We start from the raw sequence: 24,524 nt of genomic DNA on the forward strand, positions 1-24,524 counted from the left end.
TATTGCAACCATTAAAAAGATATTTTTTTAACAGAATTCAATGGAAAATACGCATATTTATTGAATACTGTTATCACGACTTCTGCCTCGCTTGCACACATCACTGATGTCATGCTATGTGCACTATAAGTGCTATTTATCTTTATTCAATTTGACAAAACATCAAACAAGATTTCTGTTTACTAATTACGACCTCAACATAACAGACGAACAGCAGTCCAGTGCGTCTTCGTGCAAATGCATGTCTTATCTTGAAAAATAAGCTTGTCTGTTAACCTCGACTAGAGCTTATCATTGCAAAGCACAAGTTCCAGGAGAGTGGACACAGTGCAGAATTACCACCATAGTTATTCAGTGAGGACCAACATAGAGTGAGGAAAATACTTATTTAATCCATTGCAGATGTAATGTAAGTGAGGTACTGTATTTATAAGGAGGTATCCTTATAAAGCTGAACAGTCTGTACATCAAGCCTCCCTTTCCTATGTGCTTGGATATCTAGGAGCTGCAGACAACCGCTTCTTTAGATAAGGTCAACTGACAAATGAGAACATTTTCCAATGGCAGACTTTACGTTAGTTAGTTTATTTGTCAGTATGTTGTAGATATTTTTTAAATGTACTCGTATTTTCAAGTATCTTAAATGAATGAAGTACAAACCCCGTTTTTATATGAGTTGGGAAATTGTGTTAGTATATAAACGGAATACAATAATTTGCAAATCATTTTCAACCCATATTCAATTGAATGCACTACAAAGACAACATATTTGATGTTCAAACTGATAAACATTTTTTTTTTGTTGCAAATAATCATTAACTTTAGAATTTGATGCCAGCAACACGAGACAAAAAAGTTGGGAAAGGTGGCAATAAATACTGATAAAGTTGAGGAATGCTCATCAAACACTTATTTGGAACATCCCACAGGTGTGCAGGCTAATTGGGAACAGGTGGGTGCCATGATTGGGTATAAAAACAGCTTCCCAAAAAATGCTCAGTCTTTAACAAGAAAGGATGGGGCGAGGTACACCCCTTTGTCCACAACTGCGTGAGCAAATAGTCAAACAGTTTAAGAACAACGTTTCTCAAAGTGCAATTGCAAGAAATTTAGGGATTTCAACATCTACGGTCCATAATATCATCAAAAAGTTCAGAGAATCTGGAGAAATCACTCCACGTAAGCGGCATGGCCGGAAACCAACATTGAATGACCGTGACCTTTGATCCCTCAGACGGCACTGTATCAAAAACCGACATCAATCTCTAAAGGATATCCCCACATGGGCTCAGGAACACTCCAGAAAACCACTGTCACTACATCTGTAAGTGCAAGTTAAAGCTCTACTATGCAAAGCGAAAGCCATTTATCAACAACACCCAGAAACACCGCCGGCTTCTCTGGGCCTGAGATCATCTAATATGGACTCATGCAAAGTGGAAAAGTGTTCTGTGGTCTGACGAGTCCACATTTAAAATTGTTTTTGGAAATATTCGACATCGTGTCATCCGGACCAAAGGGGAAGCAAACCATCCAGACTGTTATCGACGCAAAGTTGAAAAGCCAGCATCTGTGATGGTATGTGGGTGCATTAGTGCTCAAGGCATGGGTAACTTACACATCTGTGAAGGCACCATTAATGCTGAAAGGTACATACAGGTTTTGGAACAACATATGCTGCCATCTAAGCGCCATCTTTTTCATGGACGCCCCTGCTTATTTCAGTAAGACAATGCCAAGCCACATTCAGCACGTGTTACAACAGCGTGGCTTCGTAAAAAAAAGAGTGCGGGTACTTTCCTGGCCCGCCTGCAGTCCAGACCTGTCTCCCATCAAAAATGTGTGGCGCATTATGAAGCGTAAAATACGACAGCGGAGACCCCCGGACTGTTGAACGACTGAAGCTCTACATAAAACAAGAATGGGAAAGAATTCAACAATTAGTTTCCTCAGTTCCCAATCGTTTATTGAGTGTTGTTAAAAGAAAAGGTGATGTAACACAGTGGTGAACATGCCCTTTCCCAACTACTTTGGCACGTGTTGCAGCCATGGAATTCTAAGTTAATTATTATTTGCAAAAAAAAAATAAAGTTTACGAGTTTGAACATCAAATATGTTGTCTTTGTAGTGCATTCAACTGAATATGGGTTGAAAAGGATTTGCAAATCATTGTATTCCGTTTATATTTACATCTAACACAATTTCCCAACTCATATGGAAAGTGGGTTTGTAGATCAGACTTCTCCATGGCCGAACGGATATACTCATTCATGAACGGATTATTTATATATATATATATATATATATATATATATATATATATATATATATATATATATATATATATATATATATATATATATATATATATATATATATATATATATATATATATGCACCCCCCCCCCCCCCTACCACCACCTCAACACCCCCCACCCCCATCTCCCGAATTCGGAGGTCTCAAGGTTGGCAAGTATGGGGTATTGTGTGTAGAATTTTGAGGACATAAATAAATGAATGTATTCCGTTTTGGAATTAGGCTCTAACAGAACAACATGAAGACTGTATGTCAAATAAAGGCTAGTTTTTGACATTCTGAAAGAGGTCATGTTCATTTTAGTGACTTTACTACACGATGAAGTGAAAAGAGACTTTAGACCCCGCCCCCCTCCCCCCCGAGTATTTAACACCTGCGCACATCCCAGTCTTTCGTCATTCCCCGAGGAACCGGAGGAACCCGGAAGCGAAAGTTTTCCGCTGGACTTTAGCGCGCTCACATTCACCGAAGAATGACCACATTCCTGCCTTTTACTGTAAGTTATGTTTGCCTATATTCATTTTGCAACGTTTGTTATGTCACGTATCAGATTTTTATTCCGCCATGTATTCGACACTGTCTATCTGTGTTGGCCCTGCGATGAGGTGCCGACTTGTCCAGGGTGTACGCCGCCCGAATGCAGCTGAGCTAGGTTCCAACACCCCCCCTCTGCGACCACGAAAGGGACAAGCGGTAGTAAATGGATGGATTGATAGTTTAGAATGTTGGCCGCGGGGCTTTCCTGCAAGTGCGTCGCTCTGCTAACTTCCCAAACACTTGCTACATTCTCTCTGCTAAGCACTTGCCACATTCCTCGCTGCAGTGACAAAGCAAACTCAGTCGTTTAAGTTGTTTAAAGCTCCGTCCAAATGTCAGTGCTGGTGCTACTAAATAGGACATATATACATATATAATGTCAGTGTTGGTGCTACTAAATAGGACATATATACATATATAATGTCAGTGTTTGTGCTACTAAATAGGACATATATACATATGTAATGTCAGTGTTGGTGCTACTAAATAGGACATATATACATATATAATGTCAGTGTTGGTGCTACTAAATAGGACATATATACATATATTATGTCAGTGTTGGTGCTACTAAATAGGACATATATACATATATAATGTCAGTGTTGGTGCTACTAAATAGGACATATAAACATATATAATGTCAGTGTTGGTGCTACTAAATAGGACATATATACATATGTAATGTCAGTGTTGGTGCTACTAAATAGGACATATATACATATATAATGTCAGTGTTGGTGCTACTAAATAGGACATATAAACATATATAATGTCAGTGTTGGTGCTACTAAATAGGATATATATACATATATAATGTCAGTGTTGGTGCTACTAAATAGGACATAAATTCATATATAATGTCAGTGTTGGTGCTACTAAATAGGACATATAAACATATATAATGTCAGTGTTGGTGCTACTAAATAGGACATATATACATATGTAATGTCAGTGTTGGTGCTACTAAATAGGACATATATACATATATAATGTCAGTGTTGGTGCTACTAAATAGGACATATAAACATATATAATGTCAGTGTTGGTGCTACTAAATAGGACATATAAACATATATAATGTCAGTGTTGGTGCTACTAAATAGGACATATATACATATGTAATGTCAGTATTGGTGCTACTAAATAGGACATGTATACAGTCACGATCAATAGTTGACATACACTTGTAAAGAACATAATGTCATGGCTGTCTTGAGTTTCCAATAATTTCTACAACTCTTATTTTTTTGTGATAGAGTGATTGGAGCACATACTTGTTGGTCACAAAAAAACATTCATGAAGTTTGGTTCTTTTATGAATTTATTATGGGCCTACTGAAAATGTGACCAAATATGCTGGGTCAAAAATACACACACTCTCTGAATACGCAGAGTATAAGTTAGGACAAGTAGGAAGGATCTACTTGATGTGACTCAGCCTTTTTTTGTGTCACTTAGTGGTGTGAGTCTGGGCCCTGGCGTGTGATTGGCCAAATAAGGTGCCCATCAAACCACCTGTTGTCAGGTGAGTAGAGCGCAGTGTTAAAAAAAGGGAGAAGGTGAGCCAAGGACAAGTCAGGTCTTAACTCATTCTCCTTCTATGCCTCATCAATATGGAATGCACTCCCAACATGTGTAAAAGAAAGTGCATTTCTATCCTCCTTCAAAACCGCACTAAAAGAACACCTCCAGGCAACTTCAACCCGGATTGTAAATAATCAAATGTAGATACTTGTTCTTATGCTTTCTGATCTCTCTCTCTATGTCCACTACTTGCTGTACATATCCTACCAAGTCAAGACCTACACTGTTTCAATGCCCATTTCTCTGATGATGCAATTGTTGATGACTGAAGTGCTGATATCAACCAAACCTAACCCCCCATATATATATATATATATATATATATATATATATATATATATATATATATATATATATATATATATATATATATATATATATATATATATATATATATATATATATATATATATAACTTGACTTTCAGTTAATTCCAGCTCTATATATATATGTATGTATTTTATTATATACATATACAAACCCTGTTTCCATGAGTTGGCAAATTGTGTTGGATGTAAATATAAACAGAATACAATGATTTGCAAATCATTTTCAACCCATATTCAATACAATTATTAGTAAGTGCTAAAACAAAACTATGGATTAATGTACACATGTAAGCCATGTAGCAGGTAAAACACACTTTTGTTAAAGATAAAACACAAATTGTAGCAATTTGTTACAAAATTCAGTCATTTTACTTGCATTAGTTGACAGATAGATAGATAGATAGATAGATAGTACTTCATTGATTCCTTCAGGAGAGTTCCCTCAGGAAAATTAATGAGCGGTCTTAACTCCGCTAATATTTGGCATCAATCCAAGCAGCTGTGTGCGTGTCTACGTATCTACAAACCCCGTTTCCATATGAGTTTGGAAATTGTGTAACAGAACAACATGGCCTTTCCTTTTAACAACACTCAGTAAACATTTGGGAACTGAGGAGACACATTTTTGAAGCTTCTCTGGTGGAATTCTTTCCCATTCTTCCTTGATGTACAGCTTAAGTTGTTCAACAGTCCGGGGGTCTCCGTTGTGGTATTTTAGGCTTCATAATGCGCCACACATTTTCAATGGGAGACAGGTCTGGACTACAGGCAGGCCAGTCTAGTACCCGCACTCTTTTACTATGAAGCCACGTTGATGTAACACGTGGCTTGGCATTGTCTTGCTGAAATAAGCAGGGGCGTCCATGGTAATGTTGCTTGGATGGCAACATGTTGCTCCAAAACCTGTATGTATCTTTCAGCATTAATGGCGCCTTAAAAGATGTGTGAGTTACCCATGTCTTGGGCACTAATACACCCCCATACCATCACAGATGCTGGCTTTTACACTTTGCGCCTATAACAATCCGGATGGTTCTTTTCCTCTTTGGTCCGGAGGACACGACGTCCACAGTTTCCAAAAACAATTTTAAATGTGGACTCGTCAGACCACAGAACACTTTTACACTTTGTATCAGTCCATCTTAGATGAGCTCAGGCCCAGCGAAGCCGACTGCGTTTCTGGGTGTTGTTGATAAACAGTTTTCGCTTTGCATAGGAGAGTTTTAACTTGCATATACAGATGTAGCGACCAACTGTAGTTACTGACATTGGGTTTCTGAAGTGTTGATGCAGTACAGCCTGAGGGATCGAAGGTCACGGGCTTAGCTGCTTGCGTGCAGTGATTTCTCCAGATTCTCTGAACCTTTTGATGATATTACGGACCGTAGATGGTAAAATCCCTAAATTCCTTGCAATAGCTGGTTGAGAAAGGTTTTTCTTAAACTGTTCAACAATTTGCTCACGCATTTGTTGACAAAGTGGTGACCCTCGCCCCATCCTTGTTTGTGAATGACTGAGCATTTCATGGAATGAAATGCCACCTTTCCCAACTTCTTTGTCACGTGTTGCTGGCATTAAATTCTAAAGTTAATGATTATTTGCAAAAAAAAATATGTTTATCAGTTTGAACATCAAATATGTTGTCTTTGTAGCATATTCAACTAAATATGGGTTGAAAATGATTTGCAAATCATTGTATTCCGTTTATATTTACATCTAAAACAATTTCCCAACTCATATGGAAACGGGGTTTGTAAATAAAATAAAAACTTCAATTTCAGTGTTCATTTATTTACACATTGACACACATAACACTCTTCTACTCATTGTTGTATTTGAAAGTGCAATGCTTTGAAGGAACATGGGTATGGGCAGTGTAATATTCTGGGTTGGTGGTCAATAACCAGGCGAGGTGACGAAGTTACGTCTCTTTACTTCATACTTTAGAACCGATTCCCACACTTGCCGTCAGGGTGCGCAATACAACGTAAACCGTTGGCCACACTAGTGTTCTGTGGTTACTTTTTGGTTGGCCAAGCGGACGTGACGACAGGCTGTCCTCACTCAGGTCTGCACGGACTTGGAGGGGCGTGCCTTAAGTCCGGCTGGAAATCGGGAGAATGGTTGTCCCGGGAAATTTTCGGGAGAGGCCCTGAAATTCGGGAGTCTCCCGGAAAATTCGGGAGGGTAGCAAGTATGCTGACTACCTTTTTTCAAATCAAATTTTTTGAGATCTGATTTTTTCCAGCTGACTGTTTACACTGCAAGTAAAAAGGGATTTTCATCAGACACCTTTGGAAATGTGGCCTCTATGCCACTTGCATGTGGACTTCCATATAGTGAAAACAAGTTGACCGGAAGGAAGTCGCTATTACTACAAAATAAAATAAAGGTCGCAACACTTTAAAAATAAGTGGGGTTTTTTTCATGTTAAAGTAATATAATGTATGAATGGATGTATATAGTGTAATCTATATATGGCTGTTAAATAGAGGAGGCACGGACATCTGCATGGATTTAAGGGAGCTTTATTTTCTACTCACATGTAAGCAAATGTGTCACAGCGACAATTGCGGTCTTTCAACAATCGCTATTTCTTTGGAATCAAAATATACATTAGTATATTACATATAGTCTATTATTTTTGTACAATACTGACAAGTTATGTCCCGAATATTCGGTCGTCCTAAATAAAAAACCAAAGCCCAATGTTGTGACGAAATATCTATTTCTACTGGCGACTGTGTCTTTCCGGCGCACACGAGTGTCGTAGCTCTCCTAAATTTTATTCCTGAATCTGATGCCTAACTATCATATTTGAAGCACTTTGCAACGTTAGGACTGCCCAAAAAAATCAGATGTGTCACTTGAGGGCAAAATCAGGTTTGGTGTGCAGTGTAAACGAGGCCAATGTGTTCTAGTTGCTGGAGTTGTTGACTGACTTTTTTTTTTTTTTTTTGGTGGAGATCCACTAACATTATTTAATTTGTATTCTCCATTAATGGGGTGATGCCATGACATGGATATTGTTTTAAACAAAACACTTTTTAGTTAGTTTTTTTTTTTCCACGACAATTCAGCAAACTTATTTTCAAAAAACAAATTGCTATTAGTGGTTAATTTGTTTTTAAAGGTAAACCGGAAGGACATTGCAATATTTTGCAGTACTTAAATTAACTTATTGGAAATGTTGAAATCTGTTTTAATTTTAGCAGCAGTTTATGAATTTGGTTTTAGTTATTATTTTAATGAAAATGTTTTATTGAAACTTTAGTCATCTAAATTGACTTAGTTTTAGTCAACTAAATTTCACATTTTAGTCGGCCTAAATTACAAAATTAAACCAAACTAAACAATAAGGCTCTGACAAAGTATCATCAGAATCAATGTATCACAATAATCATCAAAGCAACAAAATACAAAAGCGATGTTTTTTTTCTAATTGAATTAAACGAATCGTTGCAGCTAGGGATGATGCTCGAAACCGGTTTTCCCGGTTGTTCGATAACAAAATAACCGAGTCCTCTGACTCGAATCCCTCCGTTATCGAGACCACTATAGTAAAGAAAAGAGTTGGTTCTTTATTCGAATACCTGAGAACGAATCCCTTCACACAGAAAATGCCCTGTGGGACGCAATGTTATGCCCATTTGATTGTAGACTCTTACTGACACCTTGTAGCGATATGAAAATACTATGCGTCATTAGTTTGGGCACTTGGCGAGTCAGTTCAGTTCATGAGACAATTGAGAAGTAGACAAGTTGTTAGCTCCTACAAGCCTTGGAAAAGATGAGTCTGTAAGTAAACTGTTTAACTTGTTTATATAACTCAATATTAAGGTGGAAAGTGTTTCAATTTGATAGTAAGATGTCTATTGAAAAACGATTTTTGTGCACTGTTTCAATGGATGTTTTGAGGACTTAAAATGGCTGCCAGTCGTGTATTTCCACCATCGAAATAGTTTCAACACTCAGAAGTATTTGTTTGATGATAGTACTGTATATTTGTGTGAAGCTAATATTTACATATTGTGTACTACACTTCAGTATGTTAATTGAATCACATAGCTTATACATTTGTCATTGTGTGTATTTCAGTTTAAAAAAAAAACAACAGTCCAGTGCAAGACAAAAGTAAAGATAGGAAAAGAAAAAGCAAGATAACCAACAATAAAGAGCCTAAATGGATTAATCTGCTTTGGAACTTTATTAGACGTCTTGGATTGTTTGTTAGCTGTCTGCCAAGCTGTATAACCTCAACACGTATAGTGAGGGCAGAACAGGCAATATGCAATTTTTGCCAGGCTTCGCTCTCATGTAAGGGAAGAAGAATTGTTGATTGATGACTGTGGTGTTCTTAGTGTCATAGTGTGTGTAGTTGGTATGTTCCAATAGCAGCAGAAATGCACTTTTTGGAGAGCTGTATTTTCAGTTTTGTGCCCAAGGGACTGATTTTATTTAACACTATATTATTATTTATACACCTATAGTGATCACAGAGACATGTTGTTTTTGTGTTACTGTATATATTTGTTTTTCTGAAAAATCCCACTTAATATACTTTGGGTAACAGTCAATATATTTTTTTCAATATTTATTTATTTATTTTATTTTTTTCTTATGAAATAAAAGTGAGCTTTTGTTAAACCAAATATTGTGTTTTTTTCCATATACAACAACCTATCTGGAATCGATAAGAGAATCGATAAGGAATCGGTTCGATAAGAGGATTCAATAATGGGCTCAAACTCAATTTCTTATCAAACATCATCCCTAGTTGCAGCGTTACTTTTAATACTCAAGTCATTGGTTGACAATGTTTTATCTGTTTTCCCAAAGGTTTTTTTTGTTTTGATCGGCTCGTTTGCATCCTCCGCCACATTTTCCCAAGCTGGCTCTGTCATCAGGACACGACGGGAAGCTGTCTGCGGAGATGAGGAGTACTTAATCAACAACATCTGTTGTTTAAACTGCCCAGCTGGTAAGGCAACAACATGTTAGCCCACTGACATTGTCGCTGTCTCACACTTTAACACTTTCAAAGAGTTTACCCAAAGGGCAAGTTTAGTTTCAACATTAAATGGTGATCTTTTTTTTTTCAGGTACCCATGTAAAGTCCCACTGTACCACAGCACATGGAAAGGGGCAGTGTGAGCAGTGCGACCATACAACGTTTACCGAACATGCCAGCAACTTCGAAAAATGTATCCCATGTGCACAGTGTCGCTCAGGTATTTCTGCTTGTTGGAGTTCACTATTGAATGTGATGAGCCAGGATGAAAAACCTTCACACTTTTCAAAATGCTCAGTTTAAATGTATTTAAACCAGGTATCTTTTTTTGTTTGTTTTTGTTATGACAGATCAGGAAATCGTGAGGCCTTGCAGTCCTACTCAGAACACTGAATGTCGGTGTAAAGAAGGAAGATTTTGTGCTCCTGAAGAAGCATGTGAGGTGTGCAAGAAGTGTTCAAGGTGACACTCCTGACTCTGTCTAATCAGGACCAATTAAAAAATAGCCATTTGCATTTACTTCTTTTTGTTTTTGGTTTGACCTAATCAAGGTGTGAAGAAGATGACAAAGTTGTCAGGAACTGTACTGCTACCTCCAACACTGAGTGCAAGAAGACCCCCCCGCAGTCAGACCCTCCCTCAAGTATACTATATTTGGTTGCACAAACATATTTCTATTCCTGTCATCATTTTTAAATACCATATTTTTGGGACTATAAACCGCAATGGTGTACAGTATAAGCCGCACCCATGACATTTTAGAAGAAAATATTTTTTTCATTTAGATGAAGAAAATATTTTTTTCATTTTAGCCACAGGACTATAAGCTGCAGATATACAGATGTAGGTTGTGATATGTACATACTTTGTAAACACTTAAGTTTGAAAAGTTTCTTAAAGTGAATAATTTTAACACGTTGTTTGATTTCTTTGCTTAATCCATTACATCATTTAGTGGAAAAATCTATAGATAAGCCACACCTTTTGTATAAGGTCTATATAAATGACATTTGTAAAGTTACAAAAGATTTAAAGTTAGTATTATTTGCGGATGATACAGCAGCGTTTTATTCAGGAGAGAACACACAGAAGATAATACAAATAATAACAGAAGAAATGAACAAATTAAAAAGATGTTTTGACAAAAACAAACTGTCTTTGAATCTCAGTAAAACTAAACATATGCTATTTGGTAACAGTAGAAGGGAAAGTCATACACAAATACAAATAGACGGAATAGAAATTCAAAGAGTAGATGAGACCAAATTCTAGGTGTAATGATTAATAAATTGAACTGGAAATCTCATGTAAAAAATATACAACATAAAGTAGAAAGAAACGCGTCAATAATGAATAAAGCAAATCATGTTCTAGACCAAAAATCACTTCATATTCTCTACTTCTCACTAGTGTTATCTGAGTTATTGTGTAGAAATATGGGAAATAACTACAAAAGTACACTTCATTCATTAACAGTGTTACAAAAAGATCAGTTAGAATAATACATAATGTTGCATATAGAGAACATACAAACCCTTTAATATGTTGAATCAAAAATACTGAAATTCCACGACATAGTGAATTAGCAAACAGCTAAAATTATACACAAAGCAAACTACAACCTGCTACCCAAGAATATACAACAATTCTTCTCAACAAAAGAGGAGAAATATAATCTTACAGAAAAATTTAATTTAAAACATTGGTACTCACGTCCAACACTTAAGACCTTCAGTATATCAGTATGTGGAATTAAATGATAGAATGGATTAAGCAAAAAAATCAAACAATGTGCTAATATAATCCACTTCAAGAAACTCTTGAAACTTAGTGTTTACAAAGAAGAAGATAAACATTCTGAATTTATTTCTGAAGCCGCAGGGTTAAAAAAAAAAAAGTAGCATCTTATAGTCCAGGGGCCGTACTTATCAAGCTTCTCAGAATTACTCCTAAGAAGTCTGCTAAGAGTTGACTTAAGAGTAAATGAATTCTTCGCTGAAAGCTGCACTTAAAAGTTAGTTATCAAGCGTCTTACTCACACTTTCAGCGAAGTGTAGGACTGAATCTTAAGTGTCACACTCAGAGCTGAATTACGACATTACTATGTGCCGTAAATGGAATTTTAGGTGACGTAATTTCTGTGTCCATAGAAATGACCAATCACGGAAGGGAATCCGTTGTCTAAGAATAAAGAAATATCTTGGAAACATTTAAGTGGACAATGGGAGTGTATATTTTGACAATAAACTACAAAATTATACAAAACAAACTAGTCGCTACCGCTCCCTCTCTTCTGTCGCCCACACACTCACTGACGTCACTCACCTCACGGCCACACACATACGCTACTGTCATAACATTTTCTTTCCAATTCATTAATTAGGCAACTAATTTGAAACTGGTGTGGGTGGCTCTATATATACTAGCCCACTGCAGCCACATGCAGAAATCAACATGGAATCGAAAAGTATTAAATCTGTGACAAAAATAATACCCGCTCTGTCTAAACGATACCGTTTGATCAGCTGCTCGTCATCAAACAAATCCAGAACATCGTTCCGCTCCCTGAATGTTCGCGCGCGTCTCTCTCGCCTCAGTGCCATCCCCTGCTGGCAACTCCTAACCACTTAAGACACCTCTGAAGGTCTCTTAAATATCGTGGAGAGTAGGAGTGATTCTTAGACTTAAGAACGTTGATAAAAAGCTTTTATTCTTAAGTTTGAGCGTAGGACTAAATTTCGCAAATTCTCAGGACTTAAGTGTAAAATGGCACTCTAAGAACCTTGATAAGTATGGCCCCAGATAATACGGTATTATGGATAGAATGGTTTATGAAAGAATTAGAACCGTTTGAAGCTACTCTATTCAAAGTGTGTGATGTGCATTGTACAATGTGAGGGGACGGAGAAGCAGGAGTGTTGTGAGCCTGGTGAGGGGAAAATACCAACTGTTAGAGGTACATAGAGAATGTGTAGGTCTGCTGTATGCTCGCATGTCAACTGAAGTTAAACATCTCCCAGATTGTAATGCTTTTGTAAAATACAACTGTTTCCTGAAGTTAGGAGCAGATTGCCTTCCATGACCAACTCACAAAACACTCGTATCTCAAACAAAACTGCATGGAAGTAATTCTCCTAAAAGTGCAAACACCAAATCTTGGCAGCTCTTTAACTATACAGTAAATGACATTGTTTTAAAGAACTGGCAATGGTAGATTATTGGGACAGTCTGGGGTGTAAAAAAAACACTGAACCGAGCAGAAAACTGACTACAAAACAATAAGACCCAAACCTAATAAGTGTGTGTGTGTGTGTGTGTGTATGTGTGTATATATATATATCTTGGAAGTAAGACACAAGCTGCATACATAATAGGCCTAAAATGTTTGTATGGGATTCAGTATGTTTTCATAAACTGATTAGCTCAGTGATTTTAAACATATCTCCAGTCATTTTAAAATCTCTATCATAAATACAGTAAAATAGTAATAATGGTGGTATTTGTTTTGTTCCCTTTAACCAGAACATGTTCTCTATGTCAGTCTGGTTATATTCTTCATTGGTTCAGCAGTGGTGATTGGGGGAGTTTGCATGTACCTGTATAAGAAGAGTCCCAGATCAGCAGGTAAGATTAAAACTCATAAGTCAAATGTGTGCTTTTTGGTTAATTTTAATTTTATTGAAATAGAATAAAATTGTAAGTGCGTTCAAACAATTTTGAATGTGTTTTGCATAATAATAAATGGTTGCTTCATTTGATAAAATGAATTGTGTTCTTTCTTTTCAGACACACAGGAAAACCTGGAGAAGGATCAGGTGAGTCTTGTCAGCATTACTTTGGGAATACTTAAAGGGGACCAATAATGATTCTAATCTACATTCAACTCAGTTCCTTGCAGTTTAGATAATATGTAGTGGTGTCAATTTTTCTCTACAATCAAATTGATAACCCACTTTTTGCATTTCTTTGTAGAGCTGTGCCCTTTGAGATTGCAATTGAAATCTTCCATGCTCTTGCCCTTAATTAAATGTAAAAAAAAAAATGTCTTGGAAGACAAACCTTTGTTTTTTTGGGGGGAGTTTTTTTCAGATGCGCTTGAAAATAAACTTACAAACATAGCATATAGATTTACAACATTAGGTACACCTGCCCACTCTCAGATTGAAACAGAGCAGCATCACAAAGAAACTGATTTTACGGCATTTATGTTACACGCCTGTGTTATTGTGCATGCTACAATTTAGATGAGAATGATGCTTTATCCTACCTTTTTTGAGGACTCTCAAACCTAGAAAATGTTGCAATGGAGTTTAGTGGCTTATCCTGACAAAACAGACCTTTGTAAAATGTTGTGGACAGAACATAACCTGGAACATGAGATGAGGAGAAATGACCAGTCAGTGAAATAGAAAATCCTCATGGGTCCTCTTTAAGATGAATTATGAGCTGAGTTAAAAAAGCCAAGCAGATTTGGTGGCGGGTATGCAAGTGTTTTTAACATGTTACAGCAAAATGTGCAGCCCACCAGCAGCCATCCAACCCAAAGTGTGAGATGTCCCAGTCTGCACTTCTTCCAGTCAGCGGTGAGAAGTCCACAGCCAGCCGTTGTGGTGGATGAGTGTCAACGCTTGTGTGAAAGCATCTCCAGCTCTGCCAGTAACTCTCAGCAAAATCTAACCATGGTGCACCAAGTGAGCAACAACCTTCACCTTTTGCTTCTTGCCAAGCCTTTCACTTGCTTCTTCATGCTCCTACGTACAGTCTTTTTAACAGTCCTGACAATATCCTATTACTTGCTTCTTCATGCTCCTACGTAGCATCCAACACTCTTTTTAACAGTCCTGACAATATCCTATTACTTGCTTCTTCATGCTCCTACGGACACTCTTTTTAACAGTCATGACAATATCCTATTACCGTATTTTCCGCACCATAAGCCGCACCTAAAAACCACAAATTTTCTCAAAAGCTGACAGTGCGGCTAATAACCCGGTGCGCTTTATATATGGATTAATATTTATTTTCATAAAGTTTAGGTCTCGCAACTACGGTAAACAGCCACCATCTTTTTTCCCCGTAGAAGAGGAAGCGCTTCTTCTTCTACGGTAAGCAACCGCCCCCATAGAAGAGGAAGCGCTTCTTCTTCTACTGTAAGCAACCGCCAAGGTGAGCACCTGCCCCCGTAGAAGAAGCGCGCGGATATTTCATTTCATTTGTGTGTTTCTGTAAAGACCACAAAATGGCTCCTACTAAGAGACACGCGTACAAGGTTCCACTGACTTTTGATATTCCTGTGAACCGCACTGTGGATACAACGGGAGCACGTACGGTGAATATCCGTTAGCTTGCCATGCTAATGGCCAGAAACTTCCACCCATGGTGATATTCAAAAGGAAGACTTTGCCAAAAGAGAACTTTCCAGCCGGCGTCATCATAAAAGCTAACTCGAAGGGATGGATGGATGAAGAAAAGATGAGCGAAGAGACCGGGTGACTTTTTTCACGCAGCTCCGTCCCTGTTGATCTACGACTGCATGCGCGTCCACATCACAGATGGTGTCAAAAAACAAGTGAAGCACACCGAAGAAGAAGAAGAATTCGAGGGATTTGTAGATGAGTAATAACTTCAGAACGTGAGCTTTAAATGTTTATATTGTGTGTTGTGTGACATTAACGTTCGAGCAACGTTGAGTTATTGATGTTGCTATTGCTCTGCACTATTTTGAGTGTTACTATTTTTGTGATTGCACATTTGCTCATTACATTTTGGGAGTGAACAGAGTTGTTAGAACGCTGGTTTGTAATATATTATTAAAGTTTGACTGACCTATCTGACTGTTTTTTTGACATTCCCTTTAGCGCAGCGTAGGTGCGGCTAATAACACGGGGCGGCTAATAGGTAAACAAAGTTTTGAAATATGCCATTCATTGAAAGTGCGGCTAATAACACGGGGCGGCTTATGGTGCGGAAAATACGGTACTTGCTTCTTAATGCTCCTACATAGCATCCAACACTCTTAACAGTCCTGACAATATACTACTGCACACACTTGTCCTGGCGAGAGAGGCCTCATTGTCTGCCACAAACACACACGCTCGTCACAAATGTCAGAATTACAAACTGTTAACCCTTTGACATATATGAAGGAAATGTGTGGTTGGTGGGAGAACATTTCCATTGTTGTCCTGCACAGATAATGCAGTGCGCTGCAAAAACTGAAATCTAAGTAAGATGAAATATCTCAAAAAAGGGTGATGTTTGCTTATTTTCTGCCTGATAAGATAATTCTTTTCACTTAGCAGATTTTATGTTAGTGTTTTACTTGTTCTAAGGGTTTAGGTCCTAAATGATCTCAGTAAGATATTACAGCTTGTTGCTGAGATTTGATGACATATATTGAGTAAAACATGCTTGAAACTAGAATATCAACTGTTGCAAAGCTGTGTCATCAACACTCACAAGTATAAAAATACTTTTTTTAAAGTAATCAATTCTTACTTCAAGCATGAAAAAAAAATCATGATTTTGACACGAATGTGTCTCATAATTAAAACGGATGACAGCCAAATGGACTTTGCTGTTTTATTTTCAATGAAACAATAGAAAATACGTACTCGTATAGTAGTACAGTTGGCACAGTACAGTAAACTGACAGTTGATATTTAAACATTTGCCATTTCAAACAATTTTGAACAGAAATAGTTCATGCACATTCAGATAAATTCTTCAAAATTACAATAAAAAAAAAATTTGGCCGGGGGGCGGGCTGTAAATATGCACACTAATTGACTGAAAGAGCACGCACTTGGCGCGATGATGTCATGTTATCGATGGAAAAATCAATCAATCAATGTTTATTTATATAGCCCTAAATCACAAAAATGCATTTTTAGACCATAAGATTTGCCTGAGCGGCTAGGAGACCCCGAGAGTAACAACGGTTGCCTTGTTGCCTTTCCATTAAGAACAATAAACTCGTTTTTAGTATAAGTTTGCTGGTTTCAAGAAATGTAAATGCCGAGCGCATATCATTATGTCAAGATAATGGCACCAGCATTTACTTAATTGAAGAATATTTTTCAACATATTGAGCAAAAAGGTCTCTTTTTTTTTTCTACCAAGAAAAGTGCAATTGTTATTAGTGAGAATATACTTATTTTAAGGTATTTTTGGGTGCATTGAGGTTAGCTAATTTGACTTGTTTTGGAAAGTCTTGACAAGCCAAATGTTCTTGTTCTATTGGCAGATAATTTTGTTTAGTTCAAGTAAAATACCCCTAATTTTTTTATTTATTTATTTTTTCTTGTTTTTGAACACTGACTTTTTGCAGTTTGTCCAGTAGTAAATCTTCCCAGTTAAGGGTTTAGGTGAGAGACCACAAAAATGATTGTACTTATAGCTGAAGTTTGAAGTTACAATGAGAAAGTTTACCGCTCCAACTTTAAAGTTAACTTTGTAACGAAGGAGAGTGAAACCCTTAAACAGTAACCCATCTTTGTTTTTCAACATCCCATCCATCCATTTTCTGCCGCTTATCCCTTTCGGGGGTGCTGGAGCCTATCTCAGCTACAATCGGGCGGAAGGCGGGGTACACCCTGGACAAGTCGCCACCTCGTCGCAGGGCCAACACAGATAGACAACATTCACACTTACATTCACACACTAGGGCCAATTTAGTGTTGCCAATCAACCTTGTGTTTTAACATTATAATGTTTATTTATTATTGTTTCTATACAATTTCATATTGTGTTCAAAGTTTACACACATCACAAACCTTGTATGGAAGTTTTTGAGGCTGGAACCAGTTATGCATTTATTTTTTTATATATTTTTTGTGGGGAAATTTATTTCCATAGTCAAATTTTTGTATTTATGAACCCTATTCAAGATCCATATTGAGGTTCCACTGTATGTCTTTAGGACTTCCGTCTGACATTGTATTTGAGCAATAATAGCCGTTAATGTGGTAAAGTAATGACTTTTAAGTAGGGGTGAAACGGTACACAAAAATTTCGGTCCAGTACGTACCTCGGTTTAGAGGTCACGGTTCAGTTCATTTTCCGAACAGTAAGAAAACAACAAAATATAAATTTTTTGGTTATTTATTTACCAAGTTTGTAAACAATGGCTTTATTCTTTTAACATTGGGAACACTATAATAATTCTGCCCACGTTAATTATGATAAACGGGTTATACTTGTATAGCGCTTTTCTACCTTCAAGGTACTCAAAGCGCTTTGACAGTATTTCCACATTCACCCATTCACACACTGATAGCGGGAGCTGCCATGCAAGGCGCTAACCAGCACCCATCAGGAGCAAGGGTGAAGTGTCTTGCCCAAGGACACAACGGACGTGACTAGGATGGTAGAAGGTGGGGATTGAACCCCAGTAACCAGCAACCCTCCGATTGCTGGCACGGCCGCTCTACCAACTTCGCCACACCGTCCATTAAACTGCCTCAAGTTGTTGCTCAGATTAAATACAATGACAAAACTTTTCTTCTACATATAAAAAGTGCAACATTAAACAGTTTCATGTCAACTCATCATGCTTAATTTATTACAGCATTTGGGAAGCCTGTAGTTCATTTTTATTATGTAAATGTTATATTTTATCATGTGATAGCAGGGACCCTGCCATTCAAAACTAGGCTGCTGCATTTCTAATGATTAATGTAACTATAGCTGAAAAAATGGTACGATAGCAATAGGAGAGACTATTCATCCCTGAACACCATGGAGTTCATGTAGGCTTTATGATGCAGTTACATTATTATATCAACTATCAGAGACAGAAACTCTTCATTTAACATAATGTCCTTTTTTGCTGCTTCAACACAGCTCAATCAACACAGAAAAAGGTAAAGTGAAATAACAGACAGACAGGGCTTTGCTGTCCGTAACACACACACACACACACCGCAAAATGAGCTAACATTACGCTAAAAGCGAATTAGCCTTCACCTCAAGCCAGGACTGCGAGCGAGCTGAACTGCCTTTTATATTTCTAGAAGGTCAACGGGCTCATAGTGATGTTACTAGTAGTTGACTGGGAGGTGTTAATTATAATTTGGGGAGAGTTCGCTGCCTGATGCTTACCTGCTAAACGCTAAGCACTGACTACATGCGCTCTGAATACGCACTGCTGTTTGGCTGTTACCGCTCTGAATACGCACTGCTGATTGGCTGTTACCGCTCTGTTTGTAACCAATCAGATGGTTGTGTGGGTGGGACAATGCTGGGTGTTGTGTAGAGGACTGACAGAGACAGAGGCAGACGGAAGCGTAGGCGGCTACTTAATATGTTCGTGTGGAAACTTGTTCGGTACACCTCCGAACCGAACCGAAACACCCGTATCGAAACGGTTCAATACAAATATACGTACCGTTACACCCCTACTTTTAAGCATAGTCCACAAATGTTCGATTCAGTTGAGATTGAGGACCTTCCAAAAAAATGTTTTCTTAGTTTGGTTCGGGACTATATCCTATCAAATAGTTGTGCTTAAAACCCCTTTGGAAGACCTACATGTAGTAAATATCCTTTACGTTGTTTGATTTTTACACCACATTTTGTTAAGAATTTAAGTCAATCTGATTAATAAAGTTAAGTTAAATAACTGTTCCACTATGTGATGAATAATAATAGCACAGACATCACGGTCTGGAAAGGGGGAGTTTATTTATGTTACTGTCCTGAAAACATTTCCATTTCAACCCTCTTGGCAAGCAAACATTTCCAACTTGATTCAAACTATTTGTGTAAGATTATCACACATGTTGTGTAACGCAGCGCCTTGTGTTGTCTTTTAGGCAGAGGAGCCATTTCCTAAAGTGACGCCTGTAAATGGTATGTCTTTACAATTGTTTCTACAATCGCCCACACTTAGTGCGTGTGCATGTGTGTTCATTTCAACTCTGGGTGTGTGGGTGTGTTCATTTCAACTCTGGGTGTGTTCATTTCAACTCTGGGTGTGTTCATTTCAACTCTGGGTGTGTTCATTTAAACTCTGGGCGTGTGGGTGTGTTCATTTCAACTCTGGGTGTGTTCATTTCAACTCTGGGTGTGTTCATTTCAACTCTGGGTGTGTTCATTTCAACTCTGGGCGTGTGGGTGTGTTCATTTCAACTCTGGGTGTGTTCATTTCAACTCTGGGTGTGTGGGTGTGTTCATTTAAACTCTGGGTGTGTTAATTTCAACTCTGGGTGTGTTAATTTCAACTCTGGGTGTGTTAATTTCAACTCTGGGTGTGTTCATTTCAACTCTGGGCGTGTGGGTGTGTTCATTTCAACACTGGGCGCGTGGGTGTGTTCATTTCAACTCTGGGTGTGTTCATTTCAACTCTGGGCGTGTTCATTTCAACTCTGGGCGTGTTCATTTCAACTCTGGGCGTGTGGGTGGGTTCATTTCAACTCTGGGCGTGTGGGTGGGTTAATTTCAACTCTGGGTGTGTGGGTGGGTTAATTTCAACTCTGGGTGTGTGGGTGGGTGGGTTAATTTCAACTCTGGGTGGGTTAATTTCAACTCTGGGTGGGTTAATTTCAACTCTGGGTGGGTTAATTTCAACTCTGGGTGGGTTAATTTCAACTCTGGGTGGGTTAATTTCAACTCTGGGTGTGTTCATTTCAACTCTGGGTGTGTTCATTTCAACTCTGGGTGTGTGGGTGTGTTCATTTCAACTCTGGGTGTGTGGGTGTGTTCAATTCAACTCTGGGTGTGTTCATTTCAACTCTGGGTGTGTGGGTGTGTTCATTTAAACTCTGGGTGTGTTCATTTAAACTCTGGGTGTGTTCATTTAAACTCTGGGCGTGTGGGTGTGTTAATTTCAACTCTGGGTGTGTTCATTTCAACTCTGGGCGTGTGGGTGTGTTCATTTCAACTCTGGGCGCGTGGGGGTGTTCATTTCAACTCTGGGTGTGTTCATTTCAACTCTGGGTGTGTTCATTTCAACGCTGGGCATGTGGGTGTGTTCATTTCAACTCTTCATGAAGGCAAGTTTATTTCCACATCACAAAACACATCAAAGCGCTTTCCACAAATATACCTGTATAAAAGTAGGCAACAATTCAAGTATATAATAATTCAAATAAGGAAATACAATCATCATTAAAATACTGTAGATAAAATTATTTCAGTTGTCATATGCACAATTCAATGCAATTTGAACATTGCCAACGTTGAACATCTTCAGTGAGACTATTCCACATTTTAGGAGCATAAAAGTTTCACCGTGTTTAGTCTTGACTCTAGGCACCAGCAGGAGACCTCCCTGAGGTTCTCAGAGCTCCAACATGTCAGATGGACTTTGGCTTAATACTTGAAAACAAGGAGTGCAGTTTTAAAGTCACTGGACTAATATGCTGTTCTATCCTGGTTCTAGCCAGGACACGAGCAGCAGCATTTTGCACGTAGTGCCGCTGCTCTACAGCTGGCTTAGAGAGTCCAGTGACAAAGTCATTACAGTAGTCTTCATTTGGCAGAGATGTTCTCCTTAATGTAATTTCTAACCTTATTAATAGGTTTCAGGTAGAGGGTCTCCAGGTGGGGTGACTAATAATAGTTTCTTTGCTCCTGTGGGCCAAAGACAATCATTTCAATTTAGCTGAAGAAAACCGTTTAGCATGCAGCAAGATGCTCTTTTTACCCTCTAAATGAAATGACCAAGTCCGTTATCTAAAGGCAAGTCTTTGATTCCAGGCGTCCAGTCTCTACGGAAGTGTTTCCCGTATTTCGAGGACGTCGACTGCGATTACCACAATAAATTCTTCCGCCAACTTTGCATGGACGACAACGTGATCAAAAGCACGATCAATCGCACGTATGATGACCGGATTCATGATTTGCTGAACATCTGGTTGGAGCGAGAGGGGAAAGAAGCCTGCTTGAACGAGCTCCTGAGCGCACTACTGGAGTGTGGCCAGAAGCAAACAGCTGAGATGATCAAGAAGAAAGCCTTGGAAGAAGGTCATTACATTTTAGAGAATAAATAAAGCTCTAATTATAGGAAGTTTTTAGTCGGTTTGACGGGTTTTACTTTAATTCCGGAGAATCCTGATCAAAAGACTGCATGCATGCATTACATGCACTGCAAAAACTGAAATCTAAGTAAGATTGAATATCTCAAATAAGGGTGATATTTGCTTATTTTCTGTCTGATAAGATAATTCTTCTCACTAAGCAGATTTTATGTTAATGTTTTACTTGTTTTAAGTGTTTTGGTCCTAAATGACCTCAGTAAGATATTACAGCTTGTTGCTGAGATTTGATGACCTATATTAAGTAAAACATGCTTGAAACTAGAATATCAACTGATGCAAAGCTGTGTCATTAACATGCAAGTATAAAACTTACTTTTTTAAAGTGATAATTTCTTACTTCAAGCATGAAAAAAAAAGATGCCGAGCGCATATCATTATGTCAAGATAATGGCACTAGCATTTACTTCATTTAAGAATATTTTTCAACATATTGAGCAAAAAGATCTCTTTTTTTCTTCTACCAAGAAAAGTGCACTTGTTATTAGTGCAAATATATATATTTTTTAAGGTATTATTGCTTTTTGCAGTGTGAGCAGTATATTTATCTTGTACAGCAGTGGTCGCTAAAATCATTTGTTTATTTTTTGAAATAACTACAGTGGACATTTACAGTGTATCTATTTTGGAAATGGAATTATTTTAATTTATTATTACTAATGTATTGTTGTACTAATATTACTAAAGTTGAGTGCTGCTGATGAAGTGCAAGACCTCACAGTTGTAATAATTGTAACAGCACAGTTGTAATAGTACGTCATAGTTATTACAGCACAAAGAGCAACACATTGAACCAAAGTGCACTTCTGAGCTCCGACTTGAGTGCAAATGTTTGCTGTTGAAATCATGACACTGCAGTTTTACATGAAATGAATATGCATTACTTTGATAATTACTTTTAATAGCTGTGATTGCTTTTCTAACAATTGTTTTTTTCAAACGTGTCTTTATTTCAACCTCAGGAATTATTATTTATTGTAAGATGAGCAAAGGGACATTTCACTTGGTCAGGAATGTGATGTTGATCATAATTAATGCTGGTTTACTCTGCACAATGACCTAGTGTTTGAACAAACTTGAGTCAAAACGTACTTCATGAAGTTTTTCGGGGTTTCCTACATATTGCCTTTCCGTTACAGCTTTAATAATTGCAGATATGAATGAAATGCACTTTGAATGTTTTTGCTTGAGTCAGTTACTCCACCCTCGCTAAATATGCATTCCTAACTACTCAAATAGTCCAAATGGACTCATCAGGTGTTTGTTCAGCATTAGATTGGAATACTGCTGTATATTGAGTATTTTCTATTTCAAAGTTCAACAGATATATAAAGTATTTATTTCTGTTTTGCATATTGAGTTTGTGTTCTTTTGTGTGAGTGCATTCATTGTGTGATTTTTTTTATTTTTTTTGTGTGGCATAATCATCAAAATATTGGAACCATTTCAGTTCCCATAGTGCAGTGAACCTGGGGCCGTATTTATCAGGGGCTGTACTTATCAAGCTTCTTAGAGTGCCATTTTACACTTAAGTCCTGAGAATTTGCTAAATTTAGTCCTACTCTCAAACTTAAGATAAAAGCTTTTTATCAACGTTCTTAAGTCTAAGAATCACTCCTACTCTCCACAATATTTAAGAGACCTTCAGAGGTGTCTTAAGTGGTTAGGAGTTGCCAGCAGGGGATGGCACTGAGGCGAGAGAGACGTGCGCGAACGTTCAGGGAACGGAACAATGTTGTTGTTTTTTTATGACGAGCAGCTGATCAAACGGTATTGTTTAGACAGAGCGGATATTATTTTTGTCACAGATTTAATACTTTTCGATTCCTTGTTGATTTCTGCATATGTCTGCAGTGGGCTAGTATATATAGAGCCACCCACACCAGTTTCAAATTAGTTGCCTAATTAATGAATTGGAAAGAAAATGACAGTAGCGTATGTGTGTGGCCGTGAGGTGAGTGACGTCAGTGAGTGTGTGGGCGATAGAAGAGAGGGAGCGGTAGCGTGAGTGCCGGCGGGGACTAGTTTGTTTTGTATTATTTTGTAGTTTATTGTCGAAATATACACTCCCATTGTCCACTTAAATATTTCCAAGATATTTCTTTATTCTTAGACAACGGATTCCCTTCCGTGATTGGTCATTTCTATGGACACAGAAATTACGTCACCTAAAATTCCGTTTACGGCACATAATGTCGTAATTCAGCTCTGAGTGTGACACTTAAGATTCAGTCCTACACTTCGCTGAAAGTGTGAGTAAGACGCTTGATAACTAACTTTTAAGTGCAGCTTTCAGCGAAGAATTTATTTACTCTTAAGTCAACTCTTAGCAGACTTCTTAGGAGTAATTCTAAGAAGCTTGATAAGTACGGCCCCAGGCGTCTTAGAGTGCCATTTTACATTTAAGTCCTGAGAATTTGCGAAATTTAGTCCTACTCTCAAACTTAAGAATAAAAGCTATCAACTTTCTTAAGTCTAAGAATCACTCCTACTCTCCACGATATTTAAGAGACCTTCCGAGGTGTCCTAAGTGGTTAGGAGTTGCCAGCGGGGGATGGCACTGAGGCGAGAGAGACGTGCGCGAACTTTCAGGGAGCGGAAGGATGTCCTGGCTTTGTTTGATGACGAGCAGCTGATCAAACGTTATTGTTTCGACAGAGCGGGTATTATTTTTGTCACAGATTTAATAAGGGGCGGCATCTCAT

The 24,524-nt window shown here is 37.9% G+C and overlaps 1 protein-coding gene across 4 annotated transcripts; it reads left to right on the forward strand.

Annotated features, from left to right (window-relative positions):
* The first annotated feature begins 2,709 nt into the window (after nt 1-2,709).
* On the forward strand, nt 2,710-23,162 carry hdr (hematopoietic death receptor). 4 transcript variants are annotated; one of them, XM_062051505.1, is made up of 10 exons: nt 2,710-2,813; nt 9,610-9,751; nt 9,873-10,001; nt 10,132-10,243; nt 10,333-10,424; nt 13,304-13,405; nt 13,568-13,596; nt 14,302-14,472; nt 19,597-19,633; nt 21,482-23,162. In XM_062051505.1, exons 1-10 carry the CDS (start codon nt 2,790-2,792, stop codon nt 21,772-21,774), a joined length of 1,131 nt encoding a protein of 376 aa, XP_061907489.1. In that variant the 5' UTR covers nt 2,710-2,789; the 3' UTR covers nt 21,775-23,162. The 4 variants fall into 4 exon arrangements, with proteins under 4 accessions (XP_061907489.1, XP_061907491.1, XP_061907488.1 ...); XM_062051507.1 differs by having other exon boundaries at nt 14,302-14,364; XM_062051504.1 differs by having other exon boundaries at nt 14,290-14,472; nt 21,482-23,161.
* Nucleotides 23,163-24,524: the final 1,362 nt, after the last annotated feature.

This window comes from Entelurus aequoreus, linkage group LG06 (assembly GCF_033978785.1).
Source record: "Entelurus aequoreus isolate RoL-2023_Sb linkage group LG06, RoL_Eaeq_v1.1, whole genome shotgun sequence".
Lineage (NCBI taxonomy): Eukaryota > Metazoa > Chordata > Actinopteri > Syngnathiformes > Syngnathidae > Entelurus > Entelurus aequoreus.

Coding starts and splice junctions, on each gene's coding strand:
- hdr (XM_062051504.1), top strand. CDS start 2,790: ATGACCACATTCCTGCCTTTTACT. Junction 10,425..13,303: donor GCAGTCAGACCCTCCCTCAA/GTATACTATATT, acceptor CCCTTTAACCAG/AACATGTTCTCTATGTCAGT. Junction 14,473..19,596: donor ATCTAACCATGGTGCACCAA/GTGAGCAACAAC, acceptor GTTGTCTTTTAG/GCAGAGGAGCCATTTCCTAA.